Genomic DNA, 21,821 nt, shown 5'->3' with positions numbered 1-21,821 from the left:
TTTGAATAAAAAAAATTTAAGGCTGCTTATAATCATCGACATCTCGTCGTAGCCAAGTTTATAAAGCCACCGCAAGAACCTACCCAAAATTACATGATTAGATTTCTGAAAAGTTTCAGTCTATATCTAAAACTTTGATAAATTTCAAACGACCATAGTTGATTGTGAAAACACATTCCGAAAATTTCACATCAAGATCACTTCGAACTCAAGTTCACATGATACTCGGCATGCAAGATTTTAAATGATTACGCAGAGCCAACATTAAATTACATGATTTCACTGTCACAGTGGGAGCATATTTTTAAGTACGGAAACAACTTAAACAACATATTTATGTAATTTTTGGCCCCGAGGACGATACGACTTTCGGAATGCAAGGAAAGTTTAAGATCGATATATCCGTACCAAACAGGATGCAGGACACATTAGCGTTGGTTCCGGCTCCTCTTTGATTGCTTGTCTTCACTGTGATCCGATAGTTTGTCTTCTTCAAAACCGATCTTCCTCCAACTGATGCAGAGAAGTCGCCGAAGAGCTGCTTGTTTCCCATGGTCTTCGACAACCAGCTCTCACAAGGGAAGACAGTGACCTTACCAGAGTTGAGATCACGAAGTTCCACCTGGAAAAAAAGAGTTTTTCTTGCAAGTGAATGAATGTTAACGTTAGTGAAGTGTCTCAGAGCAGAGAAAACGTTTCCAAAGTTTAATCTGGGAAGTTTATCCCGAAAAGACTTAAACTTTCCACACAGGTCAGGTAATGTAATAAAAATAAGTCAAAGGAAGCGGGAGTCTTCTTTCCTAAGAGAAGGCAATATTCCGGAGAGCCTGACAACTAAGCAAGAGCTAGATGTTTTAAGTTTTACTCATATTCTCAAGATATGGCTAGCTCATTTATCGTGAGTTACATAAAGCCTCTAAACTGGTCAAAAAATGTACTTCATGTTTGAGTTGGACTTAACACTGGTATTACTCCAAGAAATAAAAAAATTGCCATAGGTTTTATATCTTTTATTGTTGGTTGAGTATTTATTATATTTATAAAAAAATAAAAATAAACTACATAAGAACTCCTTGAAATGTAAAATTTATTGCAAAAAAACTAACTTTTTCACAAAACCAGTCAGATCTCTGTCCCTTTCCATCGTGTGATAATCGTATCATCTTCAATGGAGCTATGTCATCGATCTCTATGTTGACAACATCCACTGATCCTCTCTCCAGGAGCACTCCTGCCTCTTCGGACTTTCGGATGATGATGTCAGAGGCACTGCCCTTCGCTCCATACACATTCAACGAGATCAAGCAATCTGGAGGATAGATAATCTTTTCAAGGACTTGAATGCTATGGTTGGCAAAGCAGTTTCTAAACAGCTAAATTCCCCAGATATTGCTAAGAAAGCTTCGCAGGATAATGCCACAAGCAATATATTCGGGAAACGTCTGATCTCTTTCACAAAATATTACAAAACAACAATACTTAATGTACCAGATCATCTGAAAAATTTCCCACAATGCCTTGGGTAAGTTTTTTTTGTAAAGCTGAACGATAACAAAAACATCCACATTAGCTGCAGTAAAAGAAACGTTTTGCCAGTAGCATTTTGACATGATAGACGACAAAATGCCATGATGAGTTAGCAATAATCAGACTAGATCCCGATGCTGATTCTCTCAGCTCGACGCATTGCGTAACAAATGAGATAGCACATTTCAACAATTGAACAAAGATGTAAATTGTAGCTTACATGGAAATTTAACCAGAAAATGACCATAGCAACTAAACACATTATGTGGCGCATGACAAGCAGCCAATGTTCCCGCTCATAAGGTAGATGGTTTCATTTTTAGCTGAAGGTTTTTCAATAAGCAATTGTTGTATTTAACATTTGACGCTTGCGATTAAAGTCACGAGTTTCACCGTATATAGTGCGCAGCTTGCATACCTGAAACGACGACGATGCATTTTAATTGATTCATTCGCACATGGGCTATCTACACTTGAATATTTCACACCACCCAAGGCTACTCCAGGCCGCAAAAAAAATTGATTATTGTATTGAACAAAATAACTGACAGGTCCGCCGCGAAAATCTGTTTTCACAATAATCATCTGACTCTTTGTGTAATAAATAATAAGTAAAAATCTTTGTTCTGACCTGTTCCAGCGCTCTGTACGTCGCCTGTATACAACGTCACTTCATAAGGTATCTTGGCTTTGTATTTGATCTTTTCAGCATCGGCTGCTGTGAGGAACCGGGAAGTTAAACCGTCTTCTTTGTCTCTGTAGGGTTAATTAAGAAAACGTCTGACAAAGTTTAATCGATACAAAAAATGTTGATTTGTGGACTGGATTATGAATTGTAAGAAAATTTGTTTGAAGTTTTCCTTCGCATTATCGTTTCAAACGTTCAGTGAATACTAAAAATACGATCGAAAAGACTCTCAACTGGATAAAATTTTATCAAAGTTTAAAACTTATAAGTTATCGCATAACGTTTAGTTGCACAAAAAATCAATAAAGATTTTTTCAATTATTTGTTTAAAGTGCAACAAAATTGTTTCTCTCTTAAACTTTATGAGAAAGTTTCTTTTTCTTACCGAGCAAACCACATTTTGCAGCTAAAATTGTAACTTTTCCCGGCAGTTGGTTGATCGACGATGATGTCCTCAATAAACCAACGACTGTCCACCCCTGTGTGTCCAACCTTGTAAGTAGAAAGATGATGTAAGTTACAGGTAGGTATGCAGTTATACTTATAGCTGTGCTACATGATGGTCACCTTTGCAATGAAAGGCATAGGGCCAATTAAAAAATAGATTTTGCGCATTTGCACCATAATTTGCCAGTTTGAAAATGCGTGAATTGAAACAAATTGAGATTGCAAAATGACACGAGGTAACTTCAAACGTTAATATTGCACCATCATCTTGTAAAAAAGCTTTTCACAATTGGCACCAGAGGTGGGCAGTAGCGCTATTTTTTGGTAGCTCTAGCGCCGCTACATTTTTGTTGGAGCAACGGCTGCAGTAGCGGCGCTACTTTTTTCAATGTAGCGGTAGCAGAGAGGCGCTATATTTTTTCAGTCGCACTCCAGCTGACCGCTACTTTCCAATTTAATGTGATAAAAATGACCTGTTTTTGAAGATTTTTCTTCGAAATAATGCGTGAAAAAATCAAAGCAGAAATTATTCGACTATTGCGGGAAACATCAAGCCACGTTGATACCGACAAGAGTGATACCTACACCAGCAACGACTCTGAGGGTGAATTTTTTGGTGTCATGAAACGTCGGTATGGGAAGAAATGTCAGTTGTGGAGTCATTTTTTCTCAGACAGAAGTAAGTCCTTGAGCTTTCGCAGTGCCAATTTATAACGCCTTTTTATTAAATACAGCACCCCCATTCCTTCCAGTGCTGCGCTGAAGAGATTTTTCCAGTGGAAAAGACGTGCTGAAGCCAAAGTGGGCTTGACTCAGCCACTCGCATTTTTAAATGCTCGTGTTTTTGAAAGATGCGTAACAATCAATTTCACCTAGAACGTGTTTTTTATAACGACGTTGAAATGGCAGTGCAAACGAATGACAACATTCGTTTTCAAGGTCATTTTGACGTTACAAAGTGGTTCATGTTTTAGTTAAGACAAAAGTAGCGGTAGCGCGCGCTACTTTAGCCCGAGTAGCGGGTAGCGCGTTACTTTATCAATTGGTAGTGGGTAGGGGTAGCGCGCTACTCTAGCCCAAGTAGCGAATGCTCACCTCTGATTGGCACAATACGATGATTTTAACAGTAGAGACACTAAAATGGTTTAATTTTTACAGACTGAAACATCTAATATAGCGTTAGATATGATCAAATTCACATTAACTTCAAAACACTAATCTCTAAAACCAATGGCATGCAGTAGCGTAGTGTTAAATTGTTTTCATTGCAATACCTCAATTTTTGATATTTTACCAACGTCAAGTTCCTCAACTTGGAACGTTTCAACCGTACCGCGCTTGAACTTCTTGTTCGGAGGTTCGAGAACAATCCTGATGTATTTTGAAAAAGAAAGATTGTTTAATCAAATGTCGGTTTGTTATGAAGCTATTCGGTTAAGACACGCTCCAGACAGTAAAATACGTCATTCAAAAATGACGGATTTTGCTGTCTGGGTTTAGGCATGAGACAGTTTTGTTAACATTGCTGGGGACGAAAGCAAGTACCTCCACGTGGTCGTCCCCGCAAGTACCTACTTTGGGAAACTAAACTTGCTACAACTGTCGCTATAAAAGTCAACATGCGGAAGAACAATCATCAGAATGGTACCCCCAGACCAAGCACAGCGCCCTTGTCAGGGCGAACAGCACCAGCTGTTGTAGGTCAAGGAGTGACCATTCTGCAACTAAATGTTGAAGGCATCACCAACGCTAAACAAGACATCATCACACAGTTAACATTGCTACAAATGTCAGATATTGAGTAGAACTAACAAATGGTTATCTTCAAAATTATTAATTTTTGTCTACTAATCAAGAAGACAACACCGACGAAATGTGAAAGGCAACAGATAGTCTGAAAAGAAATCCACCAAGAACAAAGAAGGAGGCTGCCAGCAACCAAGTTTTCCTCAAAAAGTGAACATTTGCTTACCTCCGAGTAACATTTTCCTTTTCCTTCTTGGATGAGCCGTATATCTTTATGAAAGCGTCAGCATCGCAACTGCTTCCCTGTTCAGATCCGGTACGGATCTTTATGGTGTACGGGATTGCTGGAAAGGAAATCGTTCATTTTTGAAGCAAGATTATGTGTTTCAAAGGTTACAATGATGTCATAAAGCGGGAGAAACAATTTTAAAGCGTTGAGTTTACAGGTTTTTCATCGGATTTTTCTTTGCCGTAAATATATACGAAAAATTAAAAACCCATTATAAAGACGAAATCGTTAAGCAATTTAAAACAACTATGTTAGTGTTTTTTACTTTAAAGAGATACTAAAGGGAAAATCTGACTTGGCGATTTTCCACATTCTTTGTGTTTAACTTGCTACCATAAAACGATTTTCAATAAAATTTTGCCCCATTGTGGTCTGATCAGCATTCCGCGCGTGCTTTTGTCAGAGCTATCAAAACGGGAATGGGCGTGCGACTGTATAGCTACGTCACTATAGACTAGCAATCAGCTGATCGCGCAATAGTTGTTACTGTGGGCGATTTAACTGTAGGCTATGTATGTACGTCGAAACATCAGATTTCAACATCAAAACATCACACAGTTTGCTCAAAACATCAGATGTGGTAACGTGGCTTTTGTTATTGCTGTCGATAGTGACGTATTCTCGAGCAGTTTTCCATTTTTTGGTCATTTTAAAAAAATGAAAAATAAATGAAACATTGGACTTTGGGCCTTGCCAGTGCCATTGAAAACAAATTTTATTCGGTAATTTTTTTTGAAATGTTTTCTTGAATGTTTAGTTTACGCATTTTAATGCTTAATACCCGTTTGAAAATTTTATTTAGTACGCCTTTAAAGCTCTTTTCGCCATCGTTAGTTTAAATTCCGCTGATTAGCCAAAATTTATATTATGTTCCCTTTCCTTCTAACTATAAATACTTAATACACATTTAGATTTACTTTATTCCGACGGAAACTCTTGAAGAGAATCAGACGAAAAACTGCAGCTTCGAGCTAAGAAAAGCCTTCTAGCAATTTTCAAACATGATGATGATAAAAATGCTAGTTATCTTTTTACTTGGCCCCTCAGGTATGGTATCCGACATCACGGATCTCTTTCCTAAGCTTCCAGTGCTCCTTGTGGTGACCACGCTTCTCTTGGTCGACGTCTCACCATCATAGCCAACGACGTACAAGGACCTGTTTGACAAAAGCAAAAAAATAGTTAAAAAAGTAAAAAAAATAGTTTCATGTCGACAAATTCTTTATCATAAGAGGAAAACAGAATTGTTTAAAAAATAACCCATACATTTTTAATTTCGAACCAAAGTATTAAAGAAATTGAAAATTATTCTGTTGCGAAGGTTTCAGCATAACGGTGCACATCCTGCCTTTCCCAGGCATTGTAAAATGTCGGATCTTGATGTGCAATTTATTGTTATTTAACAACCCTCCACACAATGCAACTACTCAGACAGCAAATCAGTCGTTTTTTTACGCGTCTACAGACGTTGAAGAAAAAGCGACTGATTTGCTGTCTGGGCATTGATAGATCACGCTTTTCGTTGTCAATTTAAAATTTACAACGTTGTACAAACGTAAAATAAGACGCACTGAGATGAAAAGCTAAACCTAACCTTGCTATCTTTCCGTCTTCCTTTCCCTTCGCCAACCACCTCTCGCAGTGAAAGACGTATCTTTGATCCGTCTCCTTATCGACAACCTCCACACGGTTGAGGAACCACGATGGATTGAGGAGAGCGTTGTCATGCCTGATGTGGACTTTATACAACTTCCCAAGATCAACAGCCTCAATCTTAAAGATATCCTCCTGCGTGAAAGAAAAGTTTCTTTAGAATAATGAACCTTTTATAATCGATATCTGACTAAACAGCCTTCAGTGTTGGATACCCAGTGCTGAGAATATCATTCTTGATGAAAATCCATAGTAATTACAACAATAACTTACAACTTTTCAAGCTTCTATAAAAAATTATTGTTTCCTTTCCGATAATTCCACTTATGAGCACTCGTCTTTGCAAATGAAGAAAAATGGCGTGTTGAATTATGATAATAATTGAATCATTCTTTCCGGCCGCCTCACCTTTCCTCTTTCAAACTTATCCGTATTCGTCTCTGACTTCATCAGTTTCCGCTCTCCCGTGTCTCCATTTTCACCATAAACAGTAATGAAGACATTCGCGTCTGTTCCCGCGTTAAACACGTCGCCAGTGTAAACATGGATGACGTACTGCTGACCTGATGACGTAATCAATGTGCAAATAAGGGACATTTTGAACACAGGTAAACAGATCGAACATGAGAAACAAGATCATTAAGTTGAATAAACGAAAAGGAAGTTTTTTATGATCAAGAAACATACATATCAATTATTTACAGAGTGGCAGAACTTTTGCCTTGAATGAACGGATGATGATGATGATCATGATGATGCTTTTATATCGGTAGGCTGAGAAATTGATAGCAAAATTGATAATAGTTGGTCTAGCTTTTGTAATAATAAAGCTTTGGTAGAGAGTTTGCTTTGTTGAACCATAGAGAAATAAAACATAGTAACTTTAGCGGGTTTAGCATACTTTATTTCACACAAAATATAACATAATTAATATATCATTCTCGTATCATTTGTTCAGTTTGTGCTTTCAGTCCAGTGTGTCGTTACAGTTACAGTGCATAGTCAAATTCATCTTACGATTTTTCATTTTATGTATTGCAGATTTAATTCCTGATGAGGACACACGTACGTGTCGAAAACGTTTGAGTTTATTTTAATTATGTTATATTTTGTGTGAAATAAAGTATGCTAAACCCGCTAAAGTTACTATGTTTTATTTCTTTTGTAATAATTTCACACATAAAACAACGATACAGTATTTTGATTGTGTGGTGTTAGTACAAGCATGCAAATCATTGTTCATTTATCTACATTGCAAGCATGCAAGGAAAACATGAGAAAACATCCACCTACTGTTGACATGATTAGTATGTGAGGTTGGGTCAGGTACGGGAGAAATTATTAGCATATGCTTGAGAAACAAAACATATTTATAAGGACACACAGTGCTTGACATTGTAATCAGAAAAAAATAGCAACGTGTTAAAAATTACAAAAAAGTAATCTAACGACTTTTTATGTTAAAAAACAAACATCTTGTATAAATTATGTAACAAGTTTTATTCCGCAGTTTTTGACGAGCAGTTGTCTAAAAACTGCTCTGTGATGCCATGCTCTTAAAATTTTTCAAGCGAAGCCTGGCGGGTTTGAAAATCTTACAGCTGGGTTTGAAAATCTTACAGCGACAACTTTTCTATAGCGGTTAATTTTTGCGAAAGGTTGCAATCAGGGCTGAATTTATTTTTAGCATAAGTTGAACTTTGAGTTGAGGAAGTGAAGCAGCCAAGAAAAGAAGTTTACAGCAAAAGGAAAAGAATCTCACTGAGCGACGTCGCTGAATAGAAATTAAAAGTACACATCAGAAGTTGGCCATGAAAAAAAAAACAGTAACCTTGTCAGCACAAATTCTGACCAATGTCATTTAGAGAAACAAAAAAATCAGCAGCAGCAGCGAAGACATTTATATTCAGCGGATGAATTTACATTGAAGTGTGTTTTTTTCACACAACCGGTTTCTCTGCAAATTTCATACCTCAATTGCATGGATTAGAAAATATATTGCTTCAGACTTTAATTTAATATTTACATCAATTTAATGCAAACAATCAGCAATTAATGCACATGGATTAATTGCACAATGGGATGACGTGATGATGACAACACAACTGCGCCAGTGACCTCACTTCACCTACCTCTGATATCATCAGATGAGTCCAAGTCATCCTTTTCATCATTAAAAACTTTTCAAAAGGTTTAAACTACCCCACAGAGTGAATATAAAAATATAATCTTAAAATACAAAAATATATAATGCTGCAAATTAATACGTTCAATTCTCATTAGCAAGTTATCAAACAAGAACATCTACACAGTATTTTAAACCACTACAAATCACAACATGAATGGAATTAGAAAATAAATTAATATAAAAAAGAAACATAACACCACCTTTTAGAAAACCACAAAAAGTTGGATTGCAGAAACAAAAAATGCTAAATGTCGGTTAGTTTTGCTGCATTGAAGAAACAAAATAAGATTGAGCAGCAAATAAGAATTTAGAAACGAGAAAATAAAAGTTTTTACTTTTACTACAGCTCAGCTAACAAAGCCTGCCATTTTTAAATCGTTCTGTCGGAAAAACAACAGCTTTTGCATGTTGGAAGAATATACACTGTGAAGTGTGAAGTTCATTTACACATATTGCTATGAAAGGGGAACCGCTGAATTCAAAAGCAAGAGGTTTAAAGCATTAATGTTATCGATAAGGGAACAACTCTAAATGCGTCCAGAGAAAACCTTTTACAGAATGTCGAAGAAAGTGCATTGAACCGTGACGACAAAATACGAATCTTGCAAACATTTGAATCAACAACACAGAGAAAAAATAAACACGGACATCAGTTTAACACAACACAGAGTCATATTGATTGCACAATTGGATTGCAGCTTTTACTCATAAACTTACGTACATTCAATTCAATGATTAATGATGCAGCACAAATACATTCCTTGCATTTTCTAGACATAACGGTTGAATAATAAAAACTACAAAATGACAACAGTGATTTAACGACTTTTCCATCGCCAGATGAATTCAATAAATCTCATAACTTTTCATGTGACAAAGGCACAGTGTCTTCACGAACGTCTTCTTCATTCTCACCATCTGGATCGTTCAAAGTAGGACTAGAGTCGGATCGTTTCAAGGAAGAGGGTGGCAGAGAAGAAGTATTTTTTTCTGAACCGTTTTCTGACATTGCTTTCTCTTCCAGATCACCATGTTGAGCTAAATGATGACTATTTGTATCTGATTTGGAATCGCCAGGAGATGATTGCAATTCACCATCATTTACGCGTGCTCTACCTGCATGATCGGATTCTGATTTAGATGATACTGATAATGATCTTAAGGTCTTTCTCAAATTTGTATCTTTTATATGTGCTGAGGATTCTGAATTAGCTCTATCTTCTTCCTCTTCCTGCTTCCTTTGAAGTCCATGGCATGAATTGATGTCCTCAACAACTTCATTAAGCGAATCGTTGCGCAAAACTTTCTCCTCGTCAATTTCTGTTTCTTCTATTTCTTCCTTAATTTCCTCTGGGATTTCAGATTCAATGGATCGTTTGTCATCACCGGAAGAACTCACATCATTTTTTTCTTGAATGGATGACATGGATGTTGAATTGAGAACAGCTTCTGGAGGAACGTTTTCAACTGGTGCAGTACTCTCCTCCACAATCACTTTTTCGTCTTCTTCCTTAACTTCTGATTCCTCTGCCACTGATGAATGATGAGAACCACTGCCCACCGATAGATTTCTACCCTCAATTGAACCAGAAGAAGAATCATTTTCTCTGGTTTCCTGTACAATACCGTTGATACTTCGATCATCTTCTCGATACTTAATTTCCACTTTGATGTATGGCTCTTCTTCTTTATCTTCTTCGTCTATTACTTCTTCTACAATCTCTTCTTCGATCTCTTCTTCAGTTTCTTCATCAACATCTAAATCATCATCTTCTTGATGGTCAGACGAGGCCACTTTTTCACTATCCAGTTCAGAATCAGTATTCTCTGCGCTGTCACCTTGACATAATTTAGATTAAAAAAAGAATTTTAATATTTTTATTATTTTAACGTCGCTAAAATGCATCTCTGATCGCAGAGAGAATTGTAAGGAGCAATCATAGCAAATCACGTATTTTCTGTACATGAGCTACGCTACAATTAACTGTAATCAAGCACTACAGATAACAATGCAACTCCAATCTTGATCTTCTATAGAAACGTTTAATTTTAAACAGAAAAATTATACTGTTAGGTTTCTTTCATGCAACACCTTTGTTCCTCGGCCTGGGGTGGATGAAGATTTCGGGTTAATCAAGAAAAGTGCATCAAAATACTAGAAGGTGTAATAGAGTAAAAATGTTCAAGCAATGCTAATTTGTTTTGGGCAAAAACAATCAATCTCTTGTAAAATTTGGTTGATATACTATCCGATTCAGTCATATTTCTACATCTACAAAATGTTCAGGTTAAGAAATCAGGGAACTGCAAACTGGCATGCAAAAATATTTTATGCAGTGTTTTTTAAACGCTTTAACAAAACATTACAAATTGCTATCGCATGTCGTCATATCTTACTCTTCAAAGAATCTTCGATTTTGGATTCTGTTCTTTTCATCTTTCCACTCCGGGAGACTTTCTCCTGAACAAGCTGGGATGGAACAAGCTCCCGGACAATCTCGCCGTCATCCTCATCTCGAGCCAGCCATCTTCCACATTCAAATAAGTAGGTTTCTGAGCCCTATTGAAAAATTATAATAAAAACATAGTAATAATCAAGAAGAAACATAGTAAACTAACAACACAAAAACGTTCATACTATGATTAAATGCATTCAAATGATTGTTCAGCACATAGACGTTGAAATGTTGCCGCATCTTCGCATAAACGTTGGTACCGATATGAAATAAAACAACAAAAGCAGTTGTAGCGTTCTTGGCAAATGATAACATAGGGAGCTTTGACACTTTTCTTGGCACTCCACTGCAGTATACTAATTGCTAAGTTCCGAGCGAATGTTCTGGTTCATTCAGGTATCTCTTCATGATACACCCAGGACCATGATGAAAGGGCGAGGCAGATCTTACCTTTGATTTATCCAATAACCTCCGAATCTGCACTTTGTTGAGATGCCATCCTGCCCCCCATCCCTTCCCATCGTGTCCGATCCGAATCTTTTCAATTGTGTCTCCAATGTCATCCATTTCCAACACAAACTGGAGAGAAAAGTGATAAAAATTAACAACACCCGATGTCGAATGAAGAAACGCCCACTTGTGCGAGGTACAATATAATAAATACAAAGGCTACATCTGTCTATTTGACCTTCGAAACAGAGAACACACTTTATTGCATGATGGATCTTGCGAACTTACAAAGCAAGCCAAGACCGAGAACACATATGAAAGTGATTATGACATATCACGGCACCTGAAATAGTTTCAAAATCATGAAGTTGTGTTTTGTTTCGCACGACTGAGCATAGTTTGTTTAATGCAAAAGTTAATAACTGTTGTTTAGCCAACAAAAACGTGATAAGGCTTCTATTAGTTAAAAGGTCTTCAAAAATAGACAGAATCTAAGAAAATTCATGCGAAATATGGAAAATTCGTGTGCACTTTGTTCCCAAACGAGTTGATATAAACATCAGAAACGCAACTCACTGTATCAACAGACTTTTTGTTGAATCTCGACTTTCTATCGTCTTTGCTGGGACAAAGGCTCGTTTTTTCCGTCGCTATTCCGTCCCTTCCGTACAAGACAATGAACACATCCGCATCGGTTCCCGATCCGGACACCTCGGATGTATGGACTAAAAACATGCAGCAGAAACTCAACCTTTTTCTATGTAGATCTTAGAAGTAAACAATTTTAAATGTACCCGCTTAAGCGCGTTTTAATTTGTACATGATCTGTTTACTTCAAGTTGAAAATAATTGTTTCGAATTCTTTCATTGTTATTGCTGACCGGTTATTTCGTAAGGGACTTTAGCAGCGTAACCAAGAGTGTCATCATTGGAGAGATAAAGCTCACGCTCCAACTTCCCGTCATCCCGATCCTTAGCAAGCCATCTCCCACATGGGAACTTCCATTTCATCCCCATGGATGGAGCATCCACTTCCACGTATTCAAGATACCATCCTGTTGAAGTGGCAACGTACGAAAACAGATTGTAAAATTCAGTCTTGTCACTTGTGTCGGCTCAAACACATAATTGCTAATGAAATGGGAAGGCTAACTTTCTAGTGAGTCAAACAAGCCAAACTTTTCCTGAAAACACAGTTTGTAATAAAAATAAATAAATGACATGATTTGTCTCTGACGCTGAGTACTTGAAAACAACAATATTGTAATTATTCAAATATGTGGAAAATAGCGCTGATGTTTGAATGACAGCAAAAGGCTACAACATTCATTGACACCGTTTCAACATGGAGGATACAAGTCGGCCGACAATAGTTTTCCACTTTACCGACCTGCCGATAACCCGGCGTTGTCGTGTCCGATTTTGATGCTTTTCAGATTTCCAAGTTCCGCCGATTCCACCGTAAACACGTCGCTATGGTTTCGCTCAAATTTGTCACGGTGGGTTTTCGATGACTTTAGGTTTCTAAGAACAAATTGTGAAGTTTAAAAATAAGAAAAGAAATAAATTTAGCGCGCAAAGCGGTTTACGCAGATTTAAAGTCACTTGCAAATCTTACAACAACAAAAAAATCGGAACAACTTACATCATTCCGGAGTCATCTTTTTCGCCAAGCAACACCAGGTAGACATTCGCATCCGTCCCGGAGCCTGACTTGTCGCCAGTCTTTACTGTCACTTCATATGTCGTCAACTTAGCCTTTGTTTCCAGGGCAACGGCGTCACGAATCGCGTAAGAATCTTTTCGTCCGAGCACTTTCTGCTGTTGCAGTCTTGCGTAAGTTGCCTGTAAAGGAAGTAGAAAAACGTTACAGGCATGGATATGGTTGCGTCCCTTCTTAGTAGATGCGATAAGACAGCATCTAATTTACTCGCAGCAGAATGAACCCAAACGTTTAAAGAGTCTCCTGTTGGTCCAAATCCCCTTAAACTTTTTGTGAATTCAATTGCTCAACAAAAATTAGATGTTTGGCGAGGAGGAAGTGGTTTATAGCTCGAAGCACTTTCTCCTGATACAAAAAACAATAAATAATCCACCTGATCAACAGGTACAAGCGTTCTTTCAATTTGTCGATCATCTTCCTTGGTGGAAAGCCATCTTTGACACGGGAAGATCCAAACTTGATCTTTTTCTTTCACTTCGACCCTATCCAGGAACCAAGCTGCTCCAAACTCGCTGTTATCATGACGGATTTTCAACTGGAAACAAAATTAAGATTACTTTAAACTAATCGATGCTTAATAGATGTCTGAGATAAAGTATTGCGATAATGAAAGTGATGCAAGCTTGTGAAGATGTAAATTCTTTTGTAAAACACTCATGAAAATAGGAAATTAAGAAATTTTAGTGAATGGTTTATTCTATCTTGTAAATTGAGATGTATTGGCTTAGTGAAGAAACTTTTACTTTAATTTGATTCTGAAACCGGCATGTTAATGATGGCACATTAATTTTGATTTAACTGTCGCTTTTCTGATTTAAAAATAAACAAATAAAACCTAACAACCAGACGGCATTTAACGTAATAACATAAAAATACACTAAAAATTAGAAACTTTTTCGGCCATGGTCATGTTGGCCCTTTTCAATTAACCAACTGACTGATGTTCTTCATGAATTGAAATTACAGAAACTGATCTGCATAGACAAAAATTGAAAAAAGAAACGCATAAGAATGAAACGGCAAGGCAGAGGAAAGGCAAAATCACATGACGCTCAATTGCCTGGAAAAAACACAAATCAATGACGCAAAATTACGTGAAGACATTTAGCAGATAGGAGGCGCCTGTGGAAAACAGCTGCCTATTGACGCGAGGATTGCAAGATTTTATGAGCAAAGCCTCATGGATTTTAGTATCAAAATCGGTGAAGCATTTACGTACAATTCTAAAAGACTCCAGGGATGGTTTATTATTTGAACAAGTTTGACAATCGAGTGTATGACCTTTAATGGCACTTTTTCTGTTGAGAGCAGTTAAATCCAAATGCTCCTTCACTCTTGTGGCCAAATGTCGCGTGGACATACCAATGTATGTACAGTCCGTGTCGTGCGAACAAGTAAACTTAATTGTTAGTAAAACTTAAACTTAAAGTAGCATAAAATATTTGTGAAATATAAAAAAATGAATAAATTTGATCCTAAACAAACCTTTTTCAGTTCTCCCAGCTCAGCAGCTTTCAAAGAGAAGGTGTCAGATTGATTACGTTCAAATTTATTGATGTTGTTTGAACTTTCCAACTTTCTCTCGCCTGAAAATAGAAAGCAGATAAAACAACCCATCGCAACCTAAAAAATTCTATTGCTTAAAGTTATGACAGTTTTTGTACGTAGCTGATTTTGATGCTGGTGGTCATGGAGTATCATAATTTTGAGCATTATTATTATGTTTTACCTGAATCTCCGTTTTCTCCATACAATGTTGTAAAGACGTTGGAGTCTGTGCCAGCTCCGGATTTATCGCCAGTGTACACAATCACGGTGTATTCCAGTTCTATGGAAGAATATAAGAATCAAAGACTGCGAATCCCTGCATTATGCCTGCTTGTTTATTTACCACATTAATGCTGTGTCAAACGTTGCAATAACGTATCTATAATCATGTTCTCATTCCTTATTTTCCTGTTTTTATTCAAGCAAAAACTATCAATGCTTTTTTTGAGAAAAAGGTCACTTCTGAAAATGGCCGACATTTTTTCATGTTTATCTTGACCAAAACAAACAGTTCTAATTTACATATTTTTAATGTAGTTTTTGAAATTATAGTTTCATTTTGAATGGTGCGGAAGACTAAGATAAGTATAAAAGGAGGAAGCAAGCTAGCTGGATGAATTACGTTTTGCGATTGATGAGGTCCGTTCTAAGAAAAGGTAAGCAAAATGACCAAAAGATAGAAGTGGGTTAAAAATACTGAAATGGAGATGGAGTGAGGTTGGATGATTGCAAGAGAAACCTACGCAACATCCGGCCGCATAGACAATGTGGATCAGTATCGATGACCTCACAAAAATCAAGATAGCCTAAATCCAAATGAAAATTGAACAGGAGAAAATGCATCCCATTTGTGTCTCTGATCCTACTCACCTTGAAGAGCATCATCAATCGGATTGCCGGATTCGTCTGTGGGAACAAGCTCCCGGACAATCTGTTTATCATCCTCGGACTTGTCGAACCATCGTTTGGTCACAAACCAGTACGTTTCTACTTCGCCCTTGTCACCTGGGATTTGTGAATCTGCAGTAAAAGGTTCTAATGAAAAAGGCAAATTTTTTATTCAGTATACGTGTGGCTATTTTGCAAAGACGAGCAAGTGAATTTAAGTGTATTTCTAAACATTGAGAGTTGACAAATGTTATATTTGCGAGAAAAAGATTATTTTTTCCGCCCGTGATGGAGCACTCGAACTTTAAATGATCAGCACTATCATACACGTCAATAAGGGTCTCTGCTTCTTCTTCAGTTACCTTTTCTTCTCTTCTTTCGTTTACTCATTTTCTTGACAAATCTTTGTATTTTGATGGAATCCAAGAGCCACCCAGATCCCAGTCCCTTCCCATTGTGTCCAACACGTATCTTGGTGATGGGGCCAACGTCGGGAGCTTCAATCTTAAATATTACAACAAATAGACCCGCGTTACTGAACGCCAATTCTCATATTGTAGACCAAGCTGCAGCCAGAGTCATAAAGGCTTAATGTTTAGACAGCTGGCGATTTATATTACTTTGAATTTATCCACAGCTTTCCGCTCAAAGTTATCGGTTCGGTTTCTCAGCTGCATTTCCTGAGACTTTCCATCCTCTCCGTACAATTGGATGAAGACGTTTGCATCAGTTCCAGCGTTCATTAAATCACCGGTGGTGACTGTTATCTCGTACGGGAGCACTGGAGAAGTGAATTAGAAACGCGATAAAACGCCTTGAAGAGAAGTGAAGTTTAAATGCAAGAAAAGCAAAAAAATTATTCCAAATCGAAATATTTTTAGGCCGTGATTATGAACAGAAAAAAAACCTTAACAATTGTTTCGGAGAGCAGACAAAGCAATGGTACTTCTGTTAACAATGCTAGCCATGTTTAACTATTTTATCATCACAAAATCTTCTTCTTTCGTATGAAAAGTCTACAATATCCTGTAAGGAAAGTAAGCATTGCGTAACACAAAGACCAGAGTAAAAGTCGAACAAAAGATTTTTGTTCAAGAAACATTTAAACAACAGGGATATCACGTCGTTGTTTTGTGCATTGATGAAACGTTAAAATTACTTTCAATTTCATTGAAACGTTTTCACGTTTTTTTTCTATCTTGTAAATATTGTAAATCATTAAAGTTATTTCTGTAAGATGGTTTGATACTTACATATGTCTTGCTGTCTTGTCTGCGTTGGATAAAGTTCCACTTCTGTTTTTCCATCTCCTTCGTCAGTGGCCAACCATCTATGCATTAAAATCCACATGAAAATATTAGTTTTTGGTCAAAACATTTTTATGATTAACTTAGTAGAAAAGAGTATCAGAGATGGTTGTGGCGCCAGTTTCCAATGTTAAACAATGCCAAGTGCTGTGTGCTGCATATCCTTAAGTGGATCTTCCAAAATGAGGCTGCAACTCACCTGTTGCACTTGAAAGTGTAATGCATCCCGTTGGAAGGGACGTTGATCTCAACGCCATCAAGGAACCACCCAGCAGCCACTCCACTGTCATCGTGACCTGCAACATAAACGTTTTGAGGGTTCAGTGATCATCAAACTCTGTTGAACATTTGCATGGGATGACCGAAGGGTTTTACTTCAAACATAAGATTTGCAAGATAAAAAAAATCGTTTTCATTTGAACAAAGTGAATTTTTTCTTATTGAAAAGAATGTTAAATATTGGTGAAATTAAGATGATATTCTATCTCTAAGCTGAGAGAGCATCCATTGATGCTTTATCCAAACAGCCTCGTAGCCTCGAACTACGGATACCGGCTCGATCTCCAAACTTAGGTTCCACCTGTAACTTAACCTTCAGTCCTGACGTAGAGAATGATGTTCGATGCGTTTCATGCAATTGCACGCAATAAAGTTGAAACTGTTTTTGTGTGATTTTGTGCATAACGAGCCGCTTGTGTATACGATATTCCATTGTGCTAACAAGGCGCACTCTGCTTTTCGTACATATATATTTTCTTTCAGTTTTTACGTCTATTTATCGTCGGAAAACGTTGAAGTAACATATACCGATATTGATCCGTGATAGCTTTCCAATGTCGGTAGCTTCCAACTTGAACAAGTCGGTTCTTCCCCGTTCAAACTTGTTCCTGGCGCTGTCGCTCAGATGAAGCTTCAATTTCCCCGTGTCGCCATTTTCACCAAATATCTGCCACAAAACAAAACTTTGCGTGCGATTTCTCACCAAAAAAGAAAAAATACAAATTATATATAATACAACACATTCTACGTTGCTATTTATTGAAGCAATGTAGAAATCAAGTAAATTTGTTCTTTGACCACCATTCGACTGTACCTTGATGTGAACATCCGCGTCTGTGCCTGCTCCTCTTACGTCTCCAGTCTTGACTGACACGTGATATGACGTAGCTGACGTAAACAACGTATAAATAAGACGTCGCTAAAGTTTGCGCACCAGTAAATGGGGGCATAATGGTGTAAATTCATGAATGTTAATTGACATAAAAACTGCGAGAAACTGTAAGAAAGGTAGAAAAGCGACATGGCATAAGCGCAATGAATTCTGGTTAGTTCGAAATTCATCAGAATTGCTATCAGGGTTCTTCATTTCGTCCTTTTCTGTAATTCTTAGGTTAAAAATTACACACACAAAACACCCTGTTTCAACACAGTCACGCCACTGACAGTATAAACGTAATAAAGCAAAACTCTTAAATCGAAGCTTCTGGTTTCCTATCTTGAATGCTGTGTTGCATGTTGTCCACAAAACGAGAGTCACATACGCGACAGCATCCCCCACACTCACTGTTCAACAACTGAGGCGATCCTTCTTCGACAAGCTCGCGTACAATTGCTCCATCGTCTTCGTCGGAGGCAAGCCATCTAAAGTACAAAGCTAAGATTGTAGTGAAGATGTCAAAATAAAGACCACAACACAAATTAATACTTGCGATGAAAAGCACCAAACGCTTCAGTTTATAGTGATACTCAATAACATCGAGAAACAAGAACAGAGGTTAAGTGACACCAGTGTCTACTTTATCAATTAAACTCTAGTGCCTTTCCATTTCATGGTTAAAAATTTTTTCAAAGCAATGTAAACGAGTTAAAGTAAATAGATTGACCAAACCACACCTTGAACAAGGGAATGTCTTCAACGTGGACGATCCACCATCTTCTTGGACCGTCACTTTCTCAACAAACCATCCGCTACCTGAAATGACGTCACGCACAGCAGATGATTTAACGTGAACAGACAGAACAGCATTGTAATGTTAGACAGTACCTACTACTGGGACCTAAGCATTCTAAACTAGTTCTAAACTGGTTCTAACCAGTCTTTAACTTGAGACTCAGAAACAAATATGGTTTCGAAGTAGTACACTTTACATGTTGATATCAAGCTTAGAGTTAAATTTTTAAGTTGAAAAGTTGCCACAATGTACAAATATCTGCATAAATTCAAAATAATTTTATTTAAATGTGGGTAATGTGAAGGAGACTAATGATTGAGCTCATTTTTCGTGGTGGTGGCGGTGGGAGAGAAGGCTCACCTGCACCAGAGTCGTTGTGGCCGATCTTTACTTTCCTTATTGTCTTCAGGTCAACCGCTTCAATTAAGAATTCATCCACCTGCAATACAATGCCATTCATCTACATAAGCCATCCTCTACATAAGTCTTCATTTGTTATCACTTTTTGTCCACAATGATATCATTCCTTTTAGAAATTCCCACTTTTCACATTTGCGCAAGAAGTCGTGGTACTTGTTGAACTATTAGAGCCAATGATCAGAAAAACTGATGAAAACCGAACAAATTTTCACAAAGATATCGAAAATGTTTAGATAAGAAAGCTAACATGAGCAAACTACAAATGGAGACGAAATGTTCTGACGTCACAACAATAAATGGAATGTAACAAAAGCTTGGTATATAACCGAAGTTTTTACTTACGCTGTTTCTTTCAAACTTGTTTCTGCTATTTCTTGATTTGACCAAGGCACGGTCGCCTGTGTCGCCTTGATCTCCATATACACAGCAGATGACATCAGCATCAGTACCAGCTGAAAGCTTGTTGCCAGTAGTGATTGTAACTAGGTAACGTAAGACCGGTTGTGGCCGCTTGATTCCGGTTCCACTGGCTGGTAGTTCGCGTGTGATTTCGCCGTCATTTTCACCTCTGTAGAATAAAAACAGAGAAATTAAAACTGTAAAGAAACTTGTGTTAAGATCAATAAAAATAAATAAGATTATATGGTAAAACAATCTTAAAAAATAACAAAATATGATAAAAACACACATCACAAAAGCTAGAAGCTAAGACCAAAACGCTCTGACCAAGTCGTTGATCCCTTTTGTCGTTATTCATAAAAAGAAGACAACTTAATTTCATAAATAAACAAAAAAGCAAAAAGATACCTGTCAAGCCAGCGTTGGCAAGTAAAAGTATAAGCATTCCCAGCCGACTTTTTTCCAATAACCGGTTCAAGAACAATCTTATCAAGGTGCCAGCCTGGAAACGGCCTCGAGTCGTCATGCCATACCCTCAGCTTATATATGCGGCCAACGTCAGGGAAGTCAATCTGTAATAGCACGACAAACCATTACCTGGGTTTGAATTTAAACTCACTTAAAATTTTGCCTCAAATTGTGTGTAACTGGTGGAGAACTCCTTTACAAATCAGAAATTGACAAAGCCCGCGAGACACTGTAACAAGATGGTTAGTTCCCTTCTATGTCAACTTTTGTTTTCGCCAAAAAGGCTGGGCATTCAATTGGCTGCTTTATTTACAATCTTTCTGAGTGAGCAAAAGACGAGCAATCTCAGCACACACCCCCCGCCTTAGTTTCTAAGCAGATAAAAAGGGTGAATGTTTTTAGGAATAACTTAAACCTAAAGTTTAGAAACAGGGCATTACAACGCCATACTATGTTTATTATGACAAGGCAACAGGATGGATAACGATCCATGCTTCAACGTTCAAGACATCAAAGATTTAGAGATATTTCGATCTCGCGTTCGATGAGCATTTTTGCACCAAAATAGGCTGTGTAACTTTCACAACAAAAATAGTTTTTTTGCAACGATTAGTCTTGGTTTAGATTCGTCTTTAAACAAACACAAATGTGGGAATGACTGGCAGAAACAGTTAGATTTAAGGTTTTCAAAGTTTAGGAGTTTAGAAAAAATAAAATATTTTTTTATAATTAAGTTCCTATACCTTGAAGTTATCTTTTTTTCCAGATTCAAAGTTGTCTGTTTTGTTGTCCAAAGCAATTTCGTCGGATTTCCCTTTGTCTCCATAAATCTAAATCGAAAAAACAAAACGACGGCTACAAAGTTATCCTTTCTTAGCTTTACGTAAGCTACGGTAAATAGTCCTTGTGTACCTCGACAGCTTAATGGACAAAGATCCAGCACTAGAAGCAAACAAAAGGCTACATCCAGCCACTTGGGTTCAGCAGAACCTTGTCGATAAAAACACATCACAGGCACCTGGTCAATGCCTCTCCTCACGCAAAAGTTAATTTAATAAACGACTTAATTTCGCGATAACACACACTGGTATTTGCATAGAAATAAAAAATTTAACAATTTTGATAAAACTTTGACTTCCTTTTTCTTAAAAGTCGTATTTTAGACTTAAGCGGGTCTTAACACAGGGGTTTCCTGTTCAGAGCGAGGTATATCGATTGAGTTCTCGGCAAGGGAAACGTTCCAACCACGTGGTAGAATCAGGGTCGTTAAGAATATAATTTGGGTCCGACACCAATGCAAGCTTTGGGCCTAAATTAAGACACTTCTGAAATAAACGCACTATATCCAACGAATACAAAGTGTTTTTTTCAAGTTCCCAGGCCCCTTTGAAAGGTAACGGGCCCCTAAAATCATTTCGGGCCCAGGTGCAAAAATAACCCCTGGACCTCACTGATAACGCTATCGGCAACAATACGACGTGTTCAATGTGTCACTAACCTGCAAAAACACATTTGCATCCGTCCCTGCATTCCGAACGTCGCTGGTCCATATTGTACAGTTCCAAGCTGATTCTGTATTTTAAAACATCAAATCGTTAGATGATAAATAGATTTTCAAACATGCAAGTAAAAAACATTGCGGGTTGTGGCAGTGCTGGTTAGATGTTAAAAA

At 37.4% G+C, this 21,821-nt stretch overlaps 1 protein-coding gene across 2 annotated transcripts in view; it reads right to left on the bottom strand.

The window, feature by feature from the left end:
• The window catches only part of LOC145771544 (lipoxygenase homology domain-containing protein 1-like), a 40,192-nt gene that overhangs the window by 4,328 nt on the left and 14,043 nt on the right, over positions 1-21,821 (bottom strand). Inside the window, exons 18-49 of one of the 2 annotated variants that reach the window (XM_082583246.1) lie at positions 21,648-21,721; positions 20,893-20,979; positions 20,090-20,253; positions 19,625-19,850; positions 19,223-19,301; positions 18,804-18,882; positions 18,475-18,551; positions 18,004-18,077; positions 17,718-17,856; positions 17,110-17,206; positions 16,857-16,933; positions 16,224-16,384; positions 15,966-16,107; positions 15,586-15,735; positions 14,897-14,995; positions 14,653-14,753; positions 13,541-13,702; positions 13,090-13,289; positions 12,835-12,968; positions 12,326-12,499; positions 12,021-12,169; positions 11,445-11,573; positions 10,936-11,098; positions 6,759-6,913; positions 6,292-6,485; positions 5,733-5,854; positions 4,635-4,752; positions 3,937-4,033; positions 2,601-2,707; positions 2,159-2,283; positions 1,107-1,309; positions 409-622 (exon numbers count right to left, since the gene is read on the bottom strand). In XM_082583246.1, coding sequence (XP_082439372.1) covers positions 409-622; positions 1,107-1,309; positions 2,159-2,283; positions 2,601-2,707; positions 3,937-4,033; positions 4,635-4,752; positions 5,733-5,854; positions 6,292-6,485; positions 6,759-6,913; positions 10,936-11,098; positions 11,445-11,573; positions 12,021-12,169; positions 12,326-12,499; positions 12,835-12,968; positions 13,090-13,289; positions 13,541-13,702; positions 14,653-14,753; positions 14,897-14,995; positions 15,586-15,735; positions 15,966-16,107; positions 16,224-16,384; positions 16,857-16,933; positions 17,110-17,206; positions 17,718-17,856; positions 18,004-18,077; positions 18,475-18,551; positions 18,804-18,882; positions 19,223-19,301; positions 19,625-19,850; positions 20,090-20,253; positions 20,893-20,979; positions 21,648-21,721 — 4,272 coding nt within the window. Of the gene's footprint in view, positions 1-408; positions 623-1,106; positions 1,310-2,158; positions 2,284-2,600; positions 2,708-3,936; positions 4,034-4,634; positions 4,753-5,732; positions 5,855-6,291; positions 6,486-6,758; positions 6,914-8,603; positions 10,378-10,935; positions 11,099-11,444; positions 11,574-12,020; positions 12,170-12,325; positions 12,500-12,834; positions 12,969-13,089; positions 13,290-13,540; positions 13,703-14,652; positions 14,754-14,896; positions 14,996-15,585; positions 15,736-15,965; positions 16,108-16,223; positions 16,385-16,856; positions 16,934-17,109; positions 17,207-17,717; positions 17,857-18,003; positions 18,078-18,474; positions 18,552-18,803; positions 18,883-19,222; positions 19,302-19,624; positions 19,851-20,089; positions 20,254-20,892; positions 20,980-21,647; positions 21,722-21,821 lie in introns of those variants that run through there. The other variant, XM_082583247.1, reaches the window with a different exon arrangement.

Source organism: Aplidium turbinatum, chromosome 6, assembly GCF_918807975.1.
Source record: "Aplidium turbinatum chromosome 6, kaAplTurb1.1, whole genome shotgun sequence".
Lineage (NCBI taxonomy): Eukaryota > Metazoa > Chordata > Ascidiacea > Aplousobranchia > Polyclinidae > Aplidium > Aplidium turbinatum.
This window is presented reverse-complemented; position numbering and strand designations above follow the sequence as displayed.